Source organism: Staurois parvus, unplaced genomic scaffold, assembly GCF_062004578.1.
Source record: "Staurois parvus isolate SC_StPar_1 unplaced genomic scaffold, SC_StPar_1.0 ptg000005l, whole genome shotgun sequence".
NCBI lineage: Eukaryota > Metazoa > Chordata > Amphibia > Anura > Ranidae > Staurois > Staurois parvus.
The window spans coordinates 1167795-1187500 of NW_028317801.1; the positions used below are offsets into that span (position 1 = coordinate 1167795).

The window sequence follows — 19706 nt, forward strand, 5'->3', positions numbered from 1 at the left end:
ACTAGGGGCCAAGCGTGGCCCCTTGCTTGCCTTTATCTTGCCCTTGGGACACTATTCCTCCCATTGACACCAGCAGTGGGGCTTAATTCCTGCCACTGACACCAATAATGGGGCACTATTTCTCTCTCTGACACCAAAAATTAGTCGCTACTCCTCCCACTGACACCAACAATGCGGCACTATTCTTTCCGTTGACACCAACGGTGTGGCACTATTTTTCCCCCTAATTCCAAAGATAGGGCAGTATTCTTCCACTGATGCCAAGACTTTTTATACTCCCTCTGCCCACAGTTCGGTCCCACCTAAAGTCTGAGACAGCAAACCAGCCCTTTGTTTGGAACATTTGAAGACTCCTGATCTAAAGGATAAGATAGAAAAACATTTTTTTTAGCTATACTGTGTTAGTGGGAACATATAGCAGAGTTTTCTCAAATGTGACAACGTAAGTGGAAATATCCTTTACGCACATTGTACTGCATAGGGATGTTTTGGGGGAAAAGTGAATAAAGGTGAACTAAACCTTTCCATGAATTATTATTATACAGGATTTATATGGCGCCAACAGTGTGCTCAGCGCTTTACAATACAACAAGAGACAATACAGCAACAATACAGTACAATACACGAGGGATAGGAGGGTCTGATCCTTGGAGCTTACAATCTAAGATGAATGATTTTATGCTCAGAGTTCACTTTTAAAAAGCTGTATAGTAAAAACAAACAAAAAAGAACCCAGCACCCCTCTCCTCCCTCCCTGCACCCCCTAAACCTAGGTGCACCTGCTCTCCATCCCAACCATCCTCCCATCCCCTCCTTTCTCTGCCAGAGAACACATCATGTGAATCCCCAGACTCCAGCCCTCCCCGGCTCCTTCCTCCTCCCTGCCAGTCATGTACACAGCCTCCTCTGACAAGCCCTTGTCTTGCTTCACTTAGTACATAATCCAGCTACATCATATGCATCCCTGCTTCACTCCGCAGCAGCCAATCAGCGCTCTCATTCCACTGCCTGGCGCACAGCCTCGCCGCTTCCATGGCTCAAAATACAGAGCGCGCTGATTGGCTGAGAGTGAGGAAAGGGGCGGCGCTGGCCAGGTCACTGAGGCTGCTGTAGGACTCCTGCGCTGAGCGCTGCGCTATGTGTGCGATCCTCAGCCAGGTGCAGCCGGCGCAGCCAATGCGTCCCCCGTGCAGCGCTGTGTGAGTGCGGTCCTCACCTCCCTGCAGCCGGCGCAGCCAATGCGTCCCCTGTGCAGCGCTGTGTGTGGTCCTCACCTCCCTGCAGCCGGCCAAGCCAATGTGCCCAGTGTGTCTAATGCCTCCCATGTGCATGCTGTGTGCAATGTCTACTATTTGCAATGCTGTGTGCGGTACCTAACGTGATGGGGACCTTCCATTTGCAATGCTGTGTGCAATGGCTCCCATGTACAATGCTGTGTGCAATGCCTCCCATGTGCAATGCTGTGTGCAATGCCTCCCATGGGCAATGCTGTGTGCAATGCCTCCCATGTGCAATGCCTCCCATGTGTAATGCTGTGTGCAATGCCTCCCATGTGCAATGCTGTGTGCAATGCCTCCCATGGGCAATGCTGTGTGCAATGCCTCCCATGTGCAATGCCTCCCATGTGTAATGCTGTGTGCAATGCCTCCCATGTGCAATGCCTCCCATGTGCAATGCTGTGTGCAATGCCTCCCATGTGCAATGCTGTGTGCAATGCCTCCCATGTGCAATGCCTCCCATGTGCAATGCTGTGTGCAATGCCTCCCATGTGCAATGCCTCCCATGTGCAATGCTGTGTGCAATGCCTCCCATGTGCAATGCTGTGTGCAATGCCTCCCATGTGCAATGCTGTGTGCAATGCCTCCCATGTGCAATGCTGTGTGCAATACCTCCTATGTGCAATGCTGCCTCTGGATGCTCCCAGCAGGTTGCAAAGTGTGGACAGCAGCACACATGTATTCCCCGACAATAAACTCGCTGACTGTGATGATGTGACTTATTCAGGTGCCCCTCATTAATAAATGATGCCCAGCTTGTGACTGTGCCATAGAAGCAGGCAGTGCCCAGTCCCCCCCACAACCCCCCCCCCCCCCCATCCACTCTCCTCTTCCACTCCCTGCCAGCAGCTGGCACCTCTGGCCGGGACTCCACACATCTCCCACCCGCGGGGACCGGCGTGTTCTGTGTTTACCCCACGTCACGCGGAGCAGCGCCCAGAATCCCAATCATCTAAGTGTGAGAAGAAGAGGAAGAATCCTGCCATTGACAGGAGAGGAGAGGAGGGAGGGGGAGGCAGACACCCAGCTCCAGAGATGGGGAATAAACAGGGAGCTTCCTAAAGTCATCAAAGCAGATGGATTGAGACATCGACACGGACACAGCCGCCGACATGAGGGAGAAGCCGATCATCAAGACGGTGAAGATGCAGGGCAACGTGCTGGTGAGTGTCCCGGGGGGAGTGCGGGGCGCACATCCAGGGAGAGCAGACAACTAGTTGGTGGATGATGTGCCCCCTGATCGCATGGTGTGTGCTGGGGAGCAGCGCCCCGGGAGCGCTGGGTACAGGCAGGTTGATCAGCATGGACCATGTAATCACCACCGTAGACGGATTAGGGATTATCTCCGGATAGTTTCAGTTCACTGATTCCGGCTTTTCACTTATTGGATTACATGGTAGTTGTGGTGTTCCTCGGGGCTGGTTGTTTCCTCTTGTGATGGAGTAGGATACATTGTTGCAGTAGAATCAATTCACAAATCTAAACACACCGAGAGAAGTTCTTTTTTTTTTTTTTTTTTTTTTAAAGTGACAGTTATTTCCAGTGGGGTCCAATGAGATCTGGAAAATGACAGTCACATGGCTCAGATAAAGGTACTTATCTTGGTGGATTGGATTGTTCTAGTCAGGGATCCAGAGCAGGGGTCTCCTAACTTTTCACTGTGGCTTTACAAACATTCACAGGCTGAAAAAAAATCAGTTTAATAAATAAATTCATACAATTAAAATGAATTAACAAGTTCCCCACCTTTACATCCAGGAGGGCCTGGCAGAGACCCCCTTACCTGTCAGACAGCAGAGCAATAGGGTGGTAGTCAGGTCTTGGTGGAGGGCCCTCTACTGTAATTCTGGGAGCAAGACTAAATCAATTTTTATCAATGAGTTTCTTAAATTAAAATTAATAAATCCATCCTTGCATCCAATAGTGCCCAGCAGAGTCCCCCGTACACACAGGAATGCCCAGCAGAATCCCCCTTACATCCAGTATACCCAGCAGAATCCCCCTTACATCCAGTACACCCAGCAGAGTCCCCCTTACATCCAGTAACCCAGCAGAGTCCCCCCTTACATCCAGTAAACCCAGCAGAGTCCCCCCTTACATCCAGTACACCCAGCAGAATTCCCCCTTACATCCAGTACACCCAGCAGAATTCCCCCTTACATTCAGTACACCCAGAAGAGTCCCCCCTTACATCCAGGAGAGCCCAGCAAAGTCCCCCCTTACATCCAGTACACCCAACAGAATTCCCCCTTACATCCAGGAGAGCCCAGCAGAGTCCCCCCTTACATCCAGTACACCCAACAGAATTCCCCCTTACATCCAGGAGAGCCCAGCAGAGCCCTTCTTACCTTGCAGACAGCAGAGCAACAGGGTGGTAGTCAGGAGGTGAAGCAGGTCTGGGTGGAGGGGTCCACTCCTGTAAATTCTGGGAGCAAGACTAAATCAATTTTATCAATGAACTTGTTAAATTAAAAATTAATGAATACACTCTCCTTGCATCTAATAGTGCCCAGCAAAGTCCCTCCTACCTTTCAGACAGCAGAGCAATTGGGCTGTATTCAGGAGATGAAGCAGGTCTGGGTGGATGAAGTTCACTTTTGTAAATTATGGGAGCAAGACAAATCAATTTTATCATTTTCATTAAATTAAAATTATTCAATAAATCCATCTTTGCTTCCAAGAGTGCCCAGCAGAGCCACCCCTTATATTCAGGAGTGCACAGAAGAATCCCCCCTTACATCCAGCAGTGCCCAACAGAGTCCCCCCTTACATCCAGGAGAGCCCAGTAGAGTCCCCCCTTACATCCAAGAATGTCCAGCAGAATCCCCCCTTACATCCAGGGGTGCCCAGCAGAATCCCCCCTTACATTCAGGAGAGCCCAGTAGAGTCCCCCCTTACATCCAGGATTGTCCAACAGAGTCCCCCCTTTAATCCAGGAGTGCTAAGCAGAATCCCCCCTTACATCTGAGTGCCCAGCAGAGTCCCTCTTACCTTTAAGACAGCAGAGCAATAGGGTGGTAGTCAGTAGGAGAAGGAGGTATGGGTGGAGGAAGTCCACTCTTCCTGTAAATTGTGGGAGCAAGACAAAATCAATTTTATCAATGAGTTCAATAAAGTGGTTGTAAATCTTTACATATAACCAGAGAAGTGACTGGTCTCAGGTGATACACAGAGGTGAAACAAATTATCTTACATAAGTTGTACCTATTTACCTATGGCCTCCTGTCCCATACATCCATTAAAAGTACAGAATTTACACAGAATCTTTCAGCTCTGAAAATCAGGGGGTGGGGAGCGGAAGTTACGCTCAGTGAGGAGAGCTCTGAGAGCTGATTGGAGGGAAGGGATATATCCCCTTACACACAGCACACATGAACAAAGCTGAGGCTGTTAATCATAGGCTGTGCCCTTACCTGTCATCTTTTTTCTGTCAGAGGTGACTCATGCTGATAGCAGAGGAACGAAGCAGCAGACAGAAATGACACTTACTGCTCTGAATTGAGAAAAGTACATACTATAGAGGGAGATGCTTTGTCCATATTTCATGTGTGAGGATTTCAACCACTTAAAATTAAATATATGAGTAAGTCCCTCCTTGTATCCAATAGTCCCCCTTACCTCCTGGGAGTACCATGCAGGGTCCCTTTTACATCCAAGAGTGTCCTGCAGAGTCCTCTCTTACATCCAGGAGTGTTTTCAGAGTCCTCTGTTACATCCAGGAGTGTTTTGCAGAGTTCCCTCGTACATCCAGGAGTGTCTTGCAGTATTCCCTCATACATCCAGGAGTGTCTTGCAGAGTTCCCCCTTACATCCAGAAATGGCCAGCAGAGTCCCTCTTACCTTTCAGGCAGCAGAGCAACAGGATGATAGAAGGTGAAGCAGCTCTGGGTCAAAGAAGTCCACTTCTTCTGTAAATTATGGGAGCAAGGCAAAGTCAGTTTTATAAAGGAAGTCATTATATTAAAATTAATTCATGTATCTGTCCTTGCATATAATAGTGTCCAGCTGAGTCTCCATTACATCCAGAAGAGCCCAGCAGAGTCCCCACTTACATCCATGGGAGCCCAGCAGAGCCTCCCCTTACATCCAAGGTGAGCCTGGCAGTAAATATGCTGGTCTCTGTATTTTGATACACAGACTGATAAATCCACTGCCAGTTAGGGTTTCTGTGGGCCAGGTAAATCTCGTCTTAGGCCAGTTTTAGCACATTGGACATAGTTTGGAGACCCCTGATCCAGAGTATTGTTGCACATGGAGGATATGGAGATTGGTGTATTGGATGGCTATGGATAGAAAACTTTGAAACTTGTACTTTGTTTTGGAATATGAATTGGGAATCAACCTAAGGAGAATTCCTATAGGGTAGTGCATTAAACAGCTTTTCCACTGCTGGAGACAGCAGTGTCCCGACAGATCTGTTCATCACATCAGACTAGTCAATCTGCTCTCATAAATGATGCAAAGAGCAATTGATTTATGTTCAAACAGCACAGTAGCTGCAAATTACTGCATATTTATAATGGTCACTGGAGCCCATGCTACAATTTGCATAAGTGATGAACTACTGTATGGTGTATTGCAGACTTGCTATGGTTAGAGGTACTAGAACATTGTGTCGGTTTCATGAATGGTGTATGTTTTTCCACTTCTTGGACCTGGAGACAGGTCATGCTGCAATGTGGGGGATTGGTTTAATCAATGTATAATTACCAGCTAAAGAGGGGGAGGGGTTGACTGTAGATTGCACTGTATGGGTTACAGGTGAGATTTTAGCTTGGTAGTAGGATATGTCTATTTGGGAGTAGACGGGAGTCTCATGTAGGATGTGTGGATGAGTTACTTGAGGACAGGGTGGGTAGTAGAAAAGGATGGCCTGAGGAAGATGCTAATAGGTAAGGGACTAGACAACCAAGGTAGAAGCCTAGGGCCCATAGGGTCTTCAATGATCTAGATACAGCCTTCGTTCTCCTGCAGTAAATCAGGGGGATGGTGCAACTGATCAAAGCTGTGCACCTGATGGCCACTTTACGAGGGAGGATGCATTTGCAGGCAGTCAATGTCTGATGGGGTTATGATAATACAGACAATACAGATAGGGCAGACATTGCAAGGAATTATGGGGAGGGCAAATGTGCTACCTAATCTAGGACACCAATCTGTCTTAATTTATCTCTGCTCTGGGTTAAACAAAGGTATCTCTTCAGGGGTGCAAGTACACAGTCTGGTGATGGTGCTTCTTGAGGAGGTGGTGGTTGGGGGGTATTTGGTAGTGCGTCTGTCTGGGGATCATTCCATTTTTCTGGGACAATCAGGTGACAAGGCTGCCTCTAATCTTGAGTAGGTGCCTTTGGTTGGGTGAAAAGCATGTACTGTTTGTCTGGAGAAGCCTTTATGAGCTCATACAAAAACACATCGGGTACATTACAATGACTTTTTGCAAGGAACTTTACTTACTAGCAATCTGATGTGTCCTTTGTGCAGCTAGTTCTTGCATTAGTTGAAATTTTCCTCCTCTGATGCCTTTCCCCACCACACTGCCATAATTTTCTGGTGCAGTAGGGGTTAATAGAACCAACGAACCTGCCATTTGCAGTCATAAAGAGTGCCAACTATGCATGCCCTTTCTGCCCACCTCTTCCATTCATAGAAGATGTACTATAGCTTGTTTGAATGAAATATTATCTATGAATGGTGGATAAATGAAAAATCAGCCTCCTCCATTCATAGACCATTGTTTGAATGTAGGAGGGGGATGGAAATGGCAGGCATAGTTGGCACTGTTGAGTCCAGATTACAGGTCCCTCAGGCTGTAATAACCCCTGCTGCACTGGAAGATTATGGTCGTGGGGGTCTGGGATTTTGTGTAAACTTAAACCTTAAAGTTTTAAAATGTGGAAACCAGCAAGGATTAGCATGTGCTCTGCATGAGCCCTGACAGTGTTTGGAAAATTAGTTAATTGGTATCAGCAGGAACTTGATGCTTTGCTATTACAGAGCAGTTGGTAGGCTCTGCAAGTGAAAAGATTGGTACTCTCTGCCAGTGCATTGCAGCAGCCATTTAGAAGACATTTGTGTAAACCCCTCCAGGGAGCTCAGGCACCAGGGTAAGTGGAATGAGGAATTGCACTCACCTTTTGCAAGAATTGTGATGGTACTTCAGCCCACCAAGGTAAAAGCCCCTGTGATCTGTGACAAAATATGAGTATGGGTCTTTCCAAACTTTCACTGTCATTGCTTTCAGCCATGAGCGAGCCTTTGTGCACAATGAGAAAATATAGCTTTTCTTTTCTCTCCAAATAATTGGTGAATGGTTATGTTTTCTGCTTGGACACTGGATATTTGCAAGTAGAGTGGATGATTTTTCTTTGCAATAAATATTGGAATACATTTTACAACAATATTGAGATTTATGTTTCATGATACAAAAATACACATAATTGCAAGTAGACAACATATGTTTCTTTTTATTGGGCTAAAGTCCCAGTCTAAACAGTTTCTAAATACCAAGATTTGCTGAGACTGTGAATATCAAGGCTTAATAAGGGTTGTGATTTGAAAAATTAAGTTAGCTGTCAAAATACAGTGATGATCCAAAAGTTATGTCACATATTTTTGGAGGTCATATAACTAAGGCTTGGTTCACACTTTTTGCTTTTGATCTGTTTGTTTAATGCTTTTTGCATTGTGCTTTGTGTTTTTACATGCGTGTATTTGCTGCATTTTGTATTTGTTTCATTTTGTTTTTATTAAAATGGAAATTGTTTTTGTTCCTGGGCAGAAAAAGTGCAAAATGTGGTAAAAATGTGACTACATGCGTTTCAGCAGCATCTCCCTTGAACTCTGTTGTAACAAAAAGGCTGCTCTTTGCATTTAAAGTCCCTGACCCTTTAAAAAAAACCCAGCAACTCAAAAAAGCATAGATGTGAACATGTTCAATAGGCAAACCATGTTAAATGGACTGTAGTGCGTTTCTGCAAAAGACACATAGGTGTGAACCAGGGCTTAGTGAGAAGAACACATTCAGCAAAGTAACTCAGGTACTCCAAAACGTGCTGATTCTTTATTGTTCTCTGGCGAGCGGTGATTGGCTTTCTGCATCGCAACTGTTCCTACTTGTCAGGTTGAGTGCTATTCAAAAATTGCCCGTTAAAGCCTACCTCCAGTCAAAACTTGTTAAAAGTGTTGGATAGTATGGGAAGGGTTGAAACCAATGTCAGGTTTTATTTCTTTTGGTAACCCCAAATGAAGAGATTGGCACTCGCATCCTGTTCAGGTGACACTAGTAAAACTAATGCAAGTAATGGGTCACCAAACAAGAAGCCAGCACCACAAATAAAACCAAACAGAATTTCTAATCCTTCTCTCCTTTTTTTTTTTTTTTTTTTGTTGCTCTCTGTCCCCAGTGGAGAGAATTCTTATCACTTTTATGTCTGTGTCTTTTAAGACAGAAAGTGAAGGAAAACTTGAAAAAATTTTTTGGATGGAGTTGCGCTTTAAGGTATCGAGAAATATGAGAAACAGAGACTCTATCAGCTAACTAGAGGGCCTCTACAGTGGGGATCGAAAGTTTGGGCACCCCAGCTAAAAATTTGTATTAATGTGCATAAAGAAGCCAAGGAAAGATGGAAAAATCTCCAAAAGGCATCAAATTACAGGTTAGACATTCTTATAATATGTCAACAAAAGTTAGATTTTATTTCCATCATTTACACTTTCAAAATAACAGAAAACAAAAAAATGGCGTCTGCAAAAGTTTGGGCACCCTGCAGAATTTATAGCATGCCCTCTGCCCCCTTCGCAAAGCTGAGACCTGCCAGTGTCATGGATTGTTCTCAATCATCGTCTGGGAAGACCAGGTTATGTCAATCTCAAAGGTTTTAAATGCCCAGACTCATCTGACCTTGCCCCAACAATCAGCACCATTGGTTCTTCTAAGCAGTTGTCTAGAAAACTGAAACTGAAAATAGTTGATGCTCACAAAGCTGGAGAAGGCTATAAGAAGATAGCAAAGCGTTTTCACATTTCAACATCCTCTGTTCAGAATGTAATTAAGAAATGGCAGTCATCAGGAACAGTGGAAGTTAAAGCAAGATCTGGAAGACCAAGAAAAATATCAGACAGAACAGCTTGCAGGATTGTGAGAAAAACAATTCAAAACCCACGTTTGACTGCACAATCCCTCCAGAAAGATCTGGCAGACACTGGAGTTGTGGTACACTATTCCACTATAAAGAGATACTTGTACAAATATGGTCTTCATGGAAGAGTCATCAGAAGAAAACCTCTTCTACGTCCTCACCACAAAAATCATTGTTTGAACTTTGCAAATGAACATATAGACAAGCCTGATGCATTTTGGAAACAAGTTCTGTGGACCGATGAGGTTAAAATTGAACTTTTTGGCCGGAATGAGCAAAGGTACGTTTGGAGAAGAAGGGGCACAGAATTTAATGAAAAGAACCTCTGTCCAACTGTTAAGCATGGGGTTGGATCAATCATGCTTTGGGGTTGTGTTGCAGCCAGTGGCACAGGGAACATCTCACGAGTAGAAGGAAAAATGGATTCAATAAAATTTCAGCAAATTTTGGATGGTAACTTGATGCCATCTGTGAAAAAGCTGAAGTTAAAGAGAGGTTGGCTTCTACAAATGGATAATGATCCTAAACACACCTCAAAATCCACGTCGGATTACATCAAGAGGCGTAAACTGAAGGTTTTGCCATGGCCTTCACAATCTCCTGACCTCAACATAATTGAAAATCTATGGATAGACCTTAAAAGAGCAGTGCGTGACAGACAGCCCAGAAATCTCAAAGAACTGGAAGACTTTTGTAAGGAAGAATGGGCAAAGATACCTCAAACAAGAATTGAAAGACTCTTGGCTGGCTACAAAAAGCGTTTACAAGCTGTGATACTTGGCAAAGGGGGCAGTACAAGATATTAACTCTGCAGGGTGCCCAAACTTTTGCAGACGCCATTTTTTGTTTTCTGTTATTTTGAAAGTGTAAATGATGGAAAAAAAATCTAACTTTTGTTGACATATTATAAGAATGTCTAATCTGTAATTTGATGCCTTTTGGAGATTTTTCCATCTTTCCTTGGCTTCTTTATGCACATTAATACAAATTTTTAGCTGGGGTGCCCAAACTTTCGATCCCCACTGTATAATGTCTACAGACAGCGCTTTTAAAATGGATATCGGGAAGGCTTTTGGATCTTCCTGGCCAATCGCTGTTGAAGTTCTGAGATAAGGTTTGTTCCAGGGACTTCTTCTCAGTAATTGAACATGCAGGCTCAGTCCATACAAACATGCATGTTTATGCAGTGATCATGAATAATTCCCATATAGATCTTCTGAATATAATAATCTCATGTCAGTGGGTGCCTTTTTAGGGTGAATTGTTTTTCTCAAGTAGCTTCAATCTTGGTGGGACATAATTGGTTACATAATGGCTTTCCTTTGCCCATGACTCAAGCTCCTTTTATGTATTGCACTGCTGTTACTGGTCCTCAGCCTGCAATGGTTGTCTGTAATTCCTCATCTTTCTTTGTTCATTTGTGGAATATGTATCATCCAAGTTATCTTAGTAAGAATTGTTTGCTAGGTAACTGTAATAAGAATTGCTCTGGACTTCTGCTCTTAAACTTGGGAAGCTTTAATTAAACTGAACTTTGTATGTTTTTGCTTAGCAAAGTAGACCATATGTGAGAATTCAGATCATTAGGTGATTGTATGATTATGAAGTTTGGTTTGCAAACAGCTTAAAGTAGAAGGTAAGTCAAAACTCAACTAAGCTTGATCTCCAGTCATATTTGTAAAAATTAAAAGTCAGCTACAAAAACTGTAGCTGCTGACTTTTAATAAACAGCCGCTCATCTGTCCTAGGATCCAGCGATCACCACAGCTGTTTTCTCCACCTGTCTTCAGTCTCTGGCATTGAGCTGTGACAGCTTGCGGGTTCACAGCCGAGTGTCCGCTGTGCATGTGCGAGCCATGCTGCACGTCTTGACTGGTCCCACAGTCTCCTGGAACCTGTGAAAGTTCCATAAAACTGCAGGGAAGGTGGGGTGGTAGGAAAACAGAGTGGGAGTGGGTACCTGTCAAAATCAGGTACCCGCTCCCTCCCAAAAAAGTGCCATTTCATAAAGAGGAGCAGGGGAGGAGGCCTTAAAGTGGGACTTCCCTAATACTGCCAACTCCATTCTAAGCCTATTCTATCTACCATGTAAAAGAAATGATGTCTATACTTACCTATTCTAAGACAGTCCAGCCACATAATATTTCCAGCACCAGCTTCAGTGAAGAGGAGATATTGCCGGAAATGGATGCAAAGCTGGGGCAATGACATCACCCATAGGGTTGCTATAGGAAACCTGTTGTTCGTGGTCCCTCCTCTACAGCAGTGGTCTCCAAACCGTGGCCCCTTTGCTTGCTTTTATCCAGCCTTTGTGGCACTATTTCATCCATTGATACCAGCAATGAGGCATAATTCCCTCCACTGACAACTAAGGAGCAAAATTCCTTCCAATGAAACAAACGATGGGGCACAATTCCTCTCAATAACACCAACGACGAGGCACAGTTCCTCCCACTGACACCAAAAATGGGGCATTATCCTTCCCACTGTCACCAAAGATGGGGTATTATCTATTCCCACTGACATTGTTTTCTACTCCCAATGGCCATAGTTCAGCCCCCCTAAAGTCTGAATGACAGTAAACTGGCCGCTTGTTTAGAACGTTTGGAGACCCCTGCTCTACACTGAAGCCTGCGCTGGAAGCCAGTCATGTGGATGGTCCAGACTGATTTTAATATAGGTGAATATAGGCATCTTTGCTTTTACAGGGTACATAGTCTTAGAATGGGAGTGGGAGAAGGTTTATATTTAGTTAGGGTTTGAATTGCCATCCACTTTAAATCTATACTACATAGCCAGTTGTACATTGATCATTCTTAGCAACCTCCTTCCAACTTGTTCTGTACTGTGATTGCTGACAATTAAATGTTGCTATAGTACTCTTTGAGTGCATAGATCACTGCCGCAGACCAAACACAGGTAATATTCACAGATGTCATTAGTAAGGAAGGTAGTGTATTGGATTGAAGGAAGCCATGACATGGTGGCCATCTTTGAGCAACTTGTGCAGCTTAAAATCAGAAAAAAACTGCCCATGCACTTTAGGCTCATGTACATGGGCATCAGCAAAGCAAGTCAATGAAGTGTTCTTTCACATGTTTCTGAGTTGCTTTGATCTTAGTGAGTTGCTGAGGTGCTTTAAGATTAATCTGAAGGTGAAGCTCAAGCTGCGTCTGAGTTGCTTTTTAAAAACTTCACGTTGCCTTTGCATTTATACTGACATGCACAGGGGAGGAAAGTAGCTCAGGTGCAAATAAAAACTTATGTACCTGAGCACCTTAGATGCAAGAAGTTAGTATGATAAAATAAAAAAATAATCCTTTGGTCTGCTTCAGAATGAATCCTAAGAATTTCTTTTTACCTACAAATATGCAAACAAAATGTTTTACTGATTTCTTGTTTTCTATGCATTCTTACTTTTACACAGTGACATTTTCTATGCACCTTAAATGTGTATAATTTTCTTGACAAACGCAAAACTTTTCTGTTCCTACACAAGATACATTTTCAGCAATGATGTCAATAACAAGCACCCATAATCCTTCATGTGAACAAATTGTTGCAATGAACAGATACTTAAAGATGCTTATTTCTGCTGCCTCAAGTTATTTATACAAATAGATGCTCATAATGAAGAATATGTGTTTATTGAATATTTATATATACTTGTAGTATTGGGAAATTTTGGTAGACACCATATGTTAAATCCCCATCATCTATGCTTATCCCAGATGTAGTATAACATTTAGAAAGATTTATTGCCACTTAATAGCTGATAAGTAATGACCTCCCTGTTCCCAGTGTGTGAAGATCAGAGCTGTATTTGTTGCATATTGCGAAAAAAAAAAAAAAAAAAAAAAAAAGTTTAAGCAGTGTTTGTCAAACAATAAGAGAAATGAGTATGTTGCTTAAAGTGGAACTTTAGTCAGAAAATTAAGTCTTGCTAGATCACTTAAGGCTTTGCAAGTATAGCTATGTAAATCATTTAAAAATAAGTGCCTATACTGTTTAAAATCCAGTAATACACTGTCTCTCGTGCTGAGTTGCTCTCCATTTTTAGGCACTGTGCTGAATTTGCAGAGGCCAATTTGCTGACAATCTAAAAGAAAAAAGCAGAACTAAACCCATGGATTTAACAGTTTCAAAAAACAGTTACATTCCCGGCATGCCAGGAATGCTAACTGTCACATTTGCTTGTGTTCTCAACCAAACTGTCCAACCATCAAACCAACTGGTGTCATAACTGATCACATGTGCAGCTCCATTGCAGATGGCAGCTTCTTTGGCTAAAAAGGAATAGAGGGTTTAGTTCTGCTTTAACTGTTGCTCAAGCCTTTGGGCTTCAACAAAATGGCAGCCTCCAGCAAGAAGAAACAGGAACAATGTTGGAGGCATTTTATAGCGCACACTAAATTTGGTAGCATAATTATTATTGTGGAATGTATGTTCCTTGTTAAAGAACATTTTTTTTTTTTATCAGTTGCTATGAGTAAAGTGCCACGTCTTGTGTTATTATGAACTGGAAATGTGAAATATTTAAACAAAAGGTTTTGAAGGCATTCGCTTGGGACAATCATTGTTAGCTTCATTTAGAAAAATATGTCAGTCAGGACCTGTGTTTATTGGCTTTCATTTGCATCAGATAGGTTTTCCATGGTTCTATGGGAACTCAATACCCACATTCAGCAGGTCAAATGCAAATCTTAAGTAGAACAGCTGCAACGCAACTGTCAATGAATTCTGAATGATCTCAGAGACTTCTCAAAATGATGCCATTGACACATGCTCAAAGCCCATCAACACATAATGGTCTTTATATTTTAAGTGACACCAGTCACATCCACACCTATGGGAAATGACAGTTGGGATCTGAAACTTTGAATCTGATTGGTGGCTGTGAGGAAATAGCAGGTCTTTGTACTGACATTCTCATACATAAGACAGAGGTCCTGCATTGAAGACTATTATTTTTAGTGGTGTGTCTAAAAATGTCAGTTAGGACCCATGTGAGTTGGCTTTCATTTGCGTCAGATGGGATTTTTATTGGATCTATGGGAATGTAAAACCCACATGCAGCAGGTCAAATGCAAGTGTGAAGGGGGAACAGCTGCAACACACTTGTCAATGAATTCTGAGTGATCTCAGAAGCTTCTTGAACTGATGCCATTAACACAAGTTCAAAGCCCATGAACTCATAGTGGTCTTTATATTTCAAGTGACACCAGTCACATCCACACCTATGAGATGACAGGTGAGATCTGAAACTTTGAATCTGATTGATGGCTGTGAGGAAATAACAAGTCTTTGTACTGACATTCCCATACATAAGAGCGAGGTCCTGCATTGAAGAGAAAATACTATCTCAATATTTTCAGTGGTGCGTCTTAACTTTGCTGGGAATAAAAATGTGATTCAATTTCCTATTGTAGAACTTCACAGATTTGTTCTGTTGCTTCTGCAACAGTATTGCAGCTGTCAACAAAACAATTAACCTAAGTATTGTTATCCTGAGCTGAAAATTGGACATGTTTATTGGATGACATGGAAGTAGCTATTTTGTAGACTAAACACATGTATTTACCATAATAGAGCCTACAGATCCTTAGGAACTAATGCAATTGAATAGGTTAAATACATTCTTTCAGAGTAGCAGGCTACTCTGTATATACTTGACAGATGAACATCTTTAGGACTTATTTCCGATTTGGTGTTGTAAGGTAGGACAAACAAATACCCATTTTAAGGCTCCATGCACACTAGCATTTTTTTTAAGGTAAAAAAAAGTTATAAAAAACGCTAAATAAAAATGTTGTTAACCGCTCCCCTGCTGCTCTATAGCAGAAATACTGCTACACGGCGGCAGGGCTGTGCAAAATCATATATATTTACGTGATTTGCATTTCTGGGTAGTGGGTGCGCACGCACGCCGCCCTACCCATGCCTCCATTGGCAGCTCCATATGTCGATCACCGGTTCCCAGCCAGAGATTCCCCACGGCAATTGCTGAGAAACCGTTACAGGGGAGATGCGTGTGTAAACAACACAGGTCTCTCTCCTGCCAGCAATAATATGCTGCTGTGTATTTCTCTGCACAGCAGAGAAATACACAGCAGCATGTTTCCCTAGTAAAAAAACACACAGTAAAACAGCACACAGTTAACCCTTTGATTGCCCCAGATGTTAACCCCTTCCTAGCCAGTGTCATTAGTACAGTGTCAGTGCTTTTTACTAGCACTGATCACTGAATTAGTGTCACTGGAGATATCAGTGGCAGTTAGTCCATTCCCCCTAGTGTCAGAATGCCGCCTCAGTCCCGCTATAAGTCACTGATCACCACCATTACTAGTATATATTATAAAAAAAAATCCAGTATATATACTGCCATTTGTAAACGCTATAACTTTCACATAAACCAATTAATTTACATATACTGGGAATTTTATTTAGCAAAGACATGTAGCAGAATACATTTTGGCCTAAATTTATGACAAAATTTGATTTTTAAAATTATTTTACTGGATATGTTTTATAGCAAAAAGTAAAGAAATACCACCAAAAGAAAGCTCTATTTGTAGGGAAAAGAATGCAAATTTCATTTATGTACAGCGTTGCATGGCCGTGCAATTGTCAGTTAAAATAACACAGTGCTGTATCGCAAGAAATGGCCTGGTCGGGAAGGGGGGTAAGTGGTTAGTAGCATTTTTAAGTAGTGTTTAGGAGCATTTAGCAATGTTTTGGAGCATTAGTGTTGTATTAACATTTTTACAGTTCATGTAGGGGGGGGAAAGAGCTAGAATAAAGTTGTTAGGAACATTCTGGTCGCGTTTAGGAGCTTTTTTTTTTGCTAAAGAAGAATGCTCCCAAAAACTCTACAAAAACATTTTTTTTTTTCTGATCCTTCATGCTGATACTTGGAAAAACACTACTAGCATGGACACATAGGATAACACTATTTAACTTCTAGGAGCAGAAACAAATGACTGATTAACAGCTTCTAGGAGCTTACAAAAATGTTAGTGTGCATGGAACCACTGTATTCATCATTACCTTCCTAGTTCCATTATGCTTCCACAGACTCTTGAAGTATTTAAGTCAAAGGATTATTGAAGTGTATTATACATGGACTTTATAGGCACATAAACACAATATCAATATGGACAAAAAATACATATTTATTAACATAATTTTGTTAAAATTGATATAATTCAAAGTAGGTTGTGATACAATAATAGAAGATACAGTGTATTCCCCCCAACTTGGATATAAAAAGCTGGCACTGGACTGTAGATATAAATGTAGATAGTCCACTTATCTATCTGCAGGGGGTTGCACTGTTCACAATCTGCTCAGTCTGCCCAACATGTTTCACGACTAGGGTTGCTTCCTCAGGGGCTTGAAGTAGAAAAACTTACACATAGTAACCAAAAACCATTGAAATAAATACACAATACCAAATCATAATACACTTACTAAAATCAATATGTTCTATATCATATCCTCTGCAAGTTCACCAGGTCAATAAGTGGAACACCACGGAATCGCAGGTTTAGCAGTGCCCAAGGGATAATAGGGGGCACATCATGTATTCCTCATTATCTTCCTAGCTCCATTATGCTTCCAAAGACTCTTGAGGTGTTTAAGCTGAACTTCAGGAAAGTCAAGCTTGGTTTAATCCAATTCTTCATATTTCACATCTGTAGGCTCAAAGGGGATGCAGAAATTCATTGCGGTGACCTGTGCTGAATACAGGCAGCACTGGTCTCTCTTCTGGGTGCTGCTCAAGTGAATTGCCTTCTGTATGCTGAACACAGGGAGTCCCTTGCTCTGCACCTCCATAATTCAGTAAATAGCATATATTTTTCAATCTATATGTTCTTTGATTGGCAAAGATTGTGAGATCATCCACCCCCCCTGCAGGATTAGTTGAGGGCTGCAGAATGAAGAGGGAGCACTGTCTTAAAGTGATTGCAAAGCTTAAAATAGAGCATTGTCACCCCATAACAGAGGGTGGGAAGGATTAGAACCCCAGTTAGGTTTTTGCTGATATCAATTTTTATCAGACAGGAAGTGATGGGATCCCCGACAGAACACACACACAAATAAAAGCTCTTTTTTTTTTTTTTTTTGTAGTAGGGAAGGCTAGAACCACTGTCAGATTTTTATTTCTGGCTGTGTCCCTGTTGCAGGTTTACTCATACTTCCTATCTGGTAAACCTAATGTCATCAGAACAGTAAGCAAAAAAGCTTTCTAATGGAGCCCCAGATAATAAAGACCAGATATGGGTATTACCGTAATACTTTCCTACCTTATCTAAAAAGGAAAAAAATGTTTTTTCTTTACATGCAATTCAATGAAAGCTGCATATTAAGACAAAATGTGCTTTGGCAATTATGTTAACATATTGAAGTCCATATGGGATTTTTATTGGGTTTTCTTCTGTTTAAGCTTTTCTTAAAGTATATCTCTAGGCAAAACCTTTTAGCTTTTTTAGTTTGACAGAGTAGAAAAAGTTAAACCTTCTGTCAAGTTTTTATTTTTTTCTGTGTCCCCACTGGGGAGAATCACCCTTCTAGTTGTATTGATGATCATTGGTATGAAAAGAAAAGCGATGGGAAACTTTTAGAATTGTCCCCAAAGCAAGAGTTATCCCGGGTCCACACTGAATATGACTTTGAAATCCTGCGACTTCATTTGAAGTCGCAGGATTTCAAAGTGGCACTTTAGGTGCAACTTGTAAGACATCTGTGCGACTTCATGCACTGATGTCAATGCAAGTTGCACCAGAAATCGGCAAAAGTAGTGCAGGAATTACTTGTCAATCGATGCAACGCCGACAAAGTTGGAGTCGCACCGTTTACAACAGTTTAATTGCTGATCATAAGGTGCGACTTGTCATGTGATTTGACACTGTGGGTATGAACCAAGGTTTAAAGGAAATGATAGGGAAAATTAATAAGAATGTTTACTACATACAAAGAAGTCAAAATAATATTTATGTATAACCAAAAAAATATCAAAACTTTATTTTGCCTTTTAAAATGGGGGGCCAGTAAAAAATTGCGGAAAATTTCCAATGGGGATACCTGTTACAGGGACAACTGTCTGAAGCTGGTCATACACTGTTAAGCTAGCCATATAAGGATCGAATCTCAGCTGGTTCAGCAGGGAGTGGGCAAGATTTGATCCATCTATGGGCAGGCTGGTTGTACTGAAGTCGATCCATCAATTGACTTCAGCCTGTCGGATTTTTCGCATGCGATTACGTCTGTAGCCCCAGCAGTAATCATTATGTTCTGCCAACAGGGAAGCCCCCCCACAGGCAGAACACAATATGGCTGCAAGAGCAATTTCTCCATTAGCACTGATTGTGTTGATGGGGGAATCAAATGACTTTCCATACTGCCACCAGTGGCTGCGGGGAAAAAAAATGATCAATGGCTTGCAGAAAGAGATACCTCCATCCACACAAGCAAAGTGGATGGGGGATGCTCCCCAGCAGGACATTGTATTCTGACAGCAGCTGCAGCCACTGATAGCCAAAACATTTCCAGCATGTCCCTTTGACAAAAATCAATCAAAATATAAACTTCTGTTGAGCAGTAAAAGCCACACACTGATCCAAAGATGGCCAGCCCCTGCTGAACCAGCTAAAATTCAGTGTATGGCCAGTCTAAGAAGGGATTTCCCCTCACGTTGGGAGATTCCCTCTATCTTCCTGTTGTATTTTGGGACAGAAGTAAAGGATTATTTCCCCAATGATACACAGACAGCAAAAAATAAAGTGTCGGGGCTTAACCCTTCCCTGTTCTATCCAAATCAAGAACATATTTGGCTATTCATATACTTTGAAGCGATATTAAACCCAAAAACATTTGTATTTATTGAAGTTTACCTATTCTTAGATGTGGTGGCTGCATTCGTTCTCTTTTTTTAGGCTTTTTCCCTTTATTTTCCCCTGGTAATCTGGCCAGTAAGTTTGTTGTTTTTCAAAAGAATAAGCTGTCCTGCAGATGTATGAGTTAAGAGTGTTGAGACAAACCACTTACCACGACAGGGGTGCATACAGTGATCAGCTTTTATTTATCGATGTAAAACCTTTATCCCAAAAAGGAAAAAAAACTGTTGCTGTAACTGCTTGTGTACCTGCAGTGTAAACAGGAGTTTGGCTTCAATGTGTTAATGTATCTAAAGCTGCTAGTAAGTCTAACACTCCCCTCAGGCTCCTGTGCTCCTTCATCCAGAGTTTAAGTACTCTAATACAGGAGGTGTGTTACTGGCCAGATCAAAAGG

The 19706-nt window shown here is 42.2% G+C and overlaps 1 protein-coding gene across 1 annotated transcript in view; it reads left to right on the forward strand.

Annotated features, from left to right (window-relative positions):
• Positions 1–2140: 2140 nt before the first annotated feature.
• Positions 2141–19706, forward strand: part of DPP6 (dipeptidyl peptidase like 6) — a 1666940-nt gene continuing 1649374 nt past the window's right edge. The window contains exon 1 of the mRNA XM_089692326.1: positions 2141–2440. Coding sequence (XP_089548452.1) covers positions 2390–2440 — 51 coding nt within the window. The 5' untranslated portion in view covers positions 2141–2389. The remainder of the gene's footprint in view (positions 2441–19706) is intronic.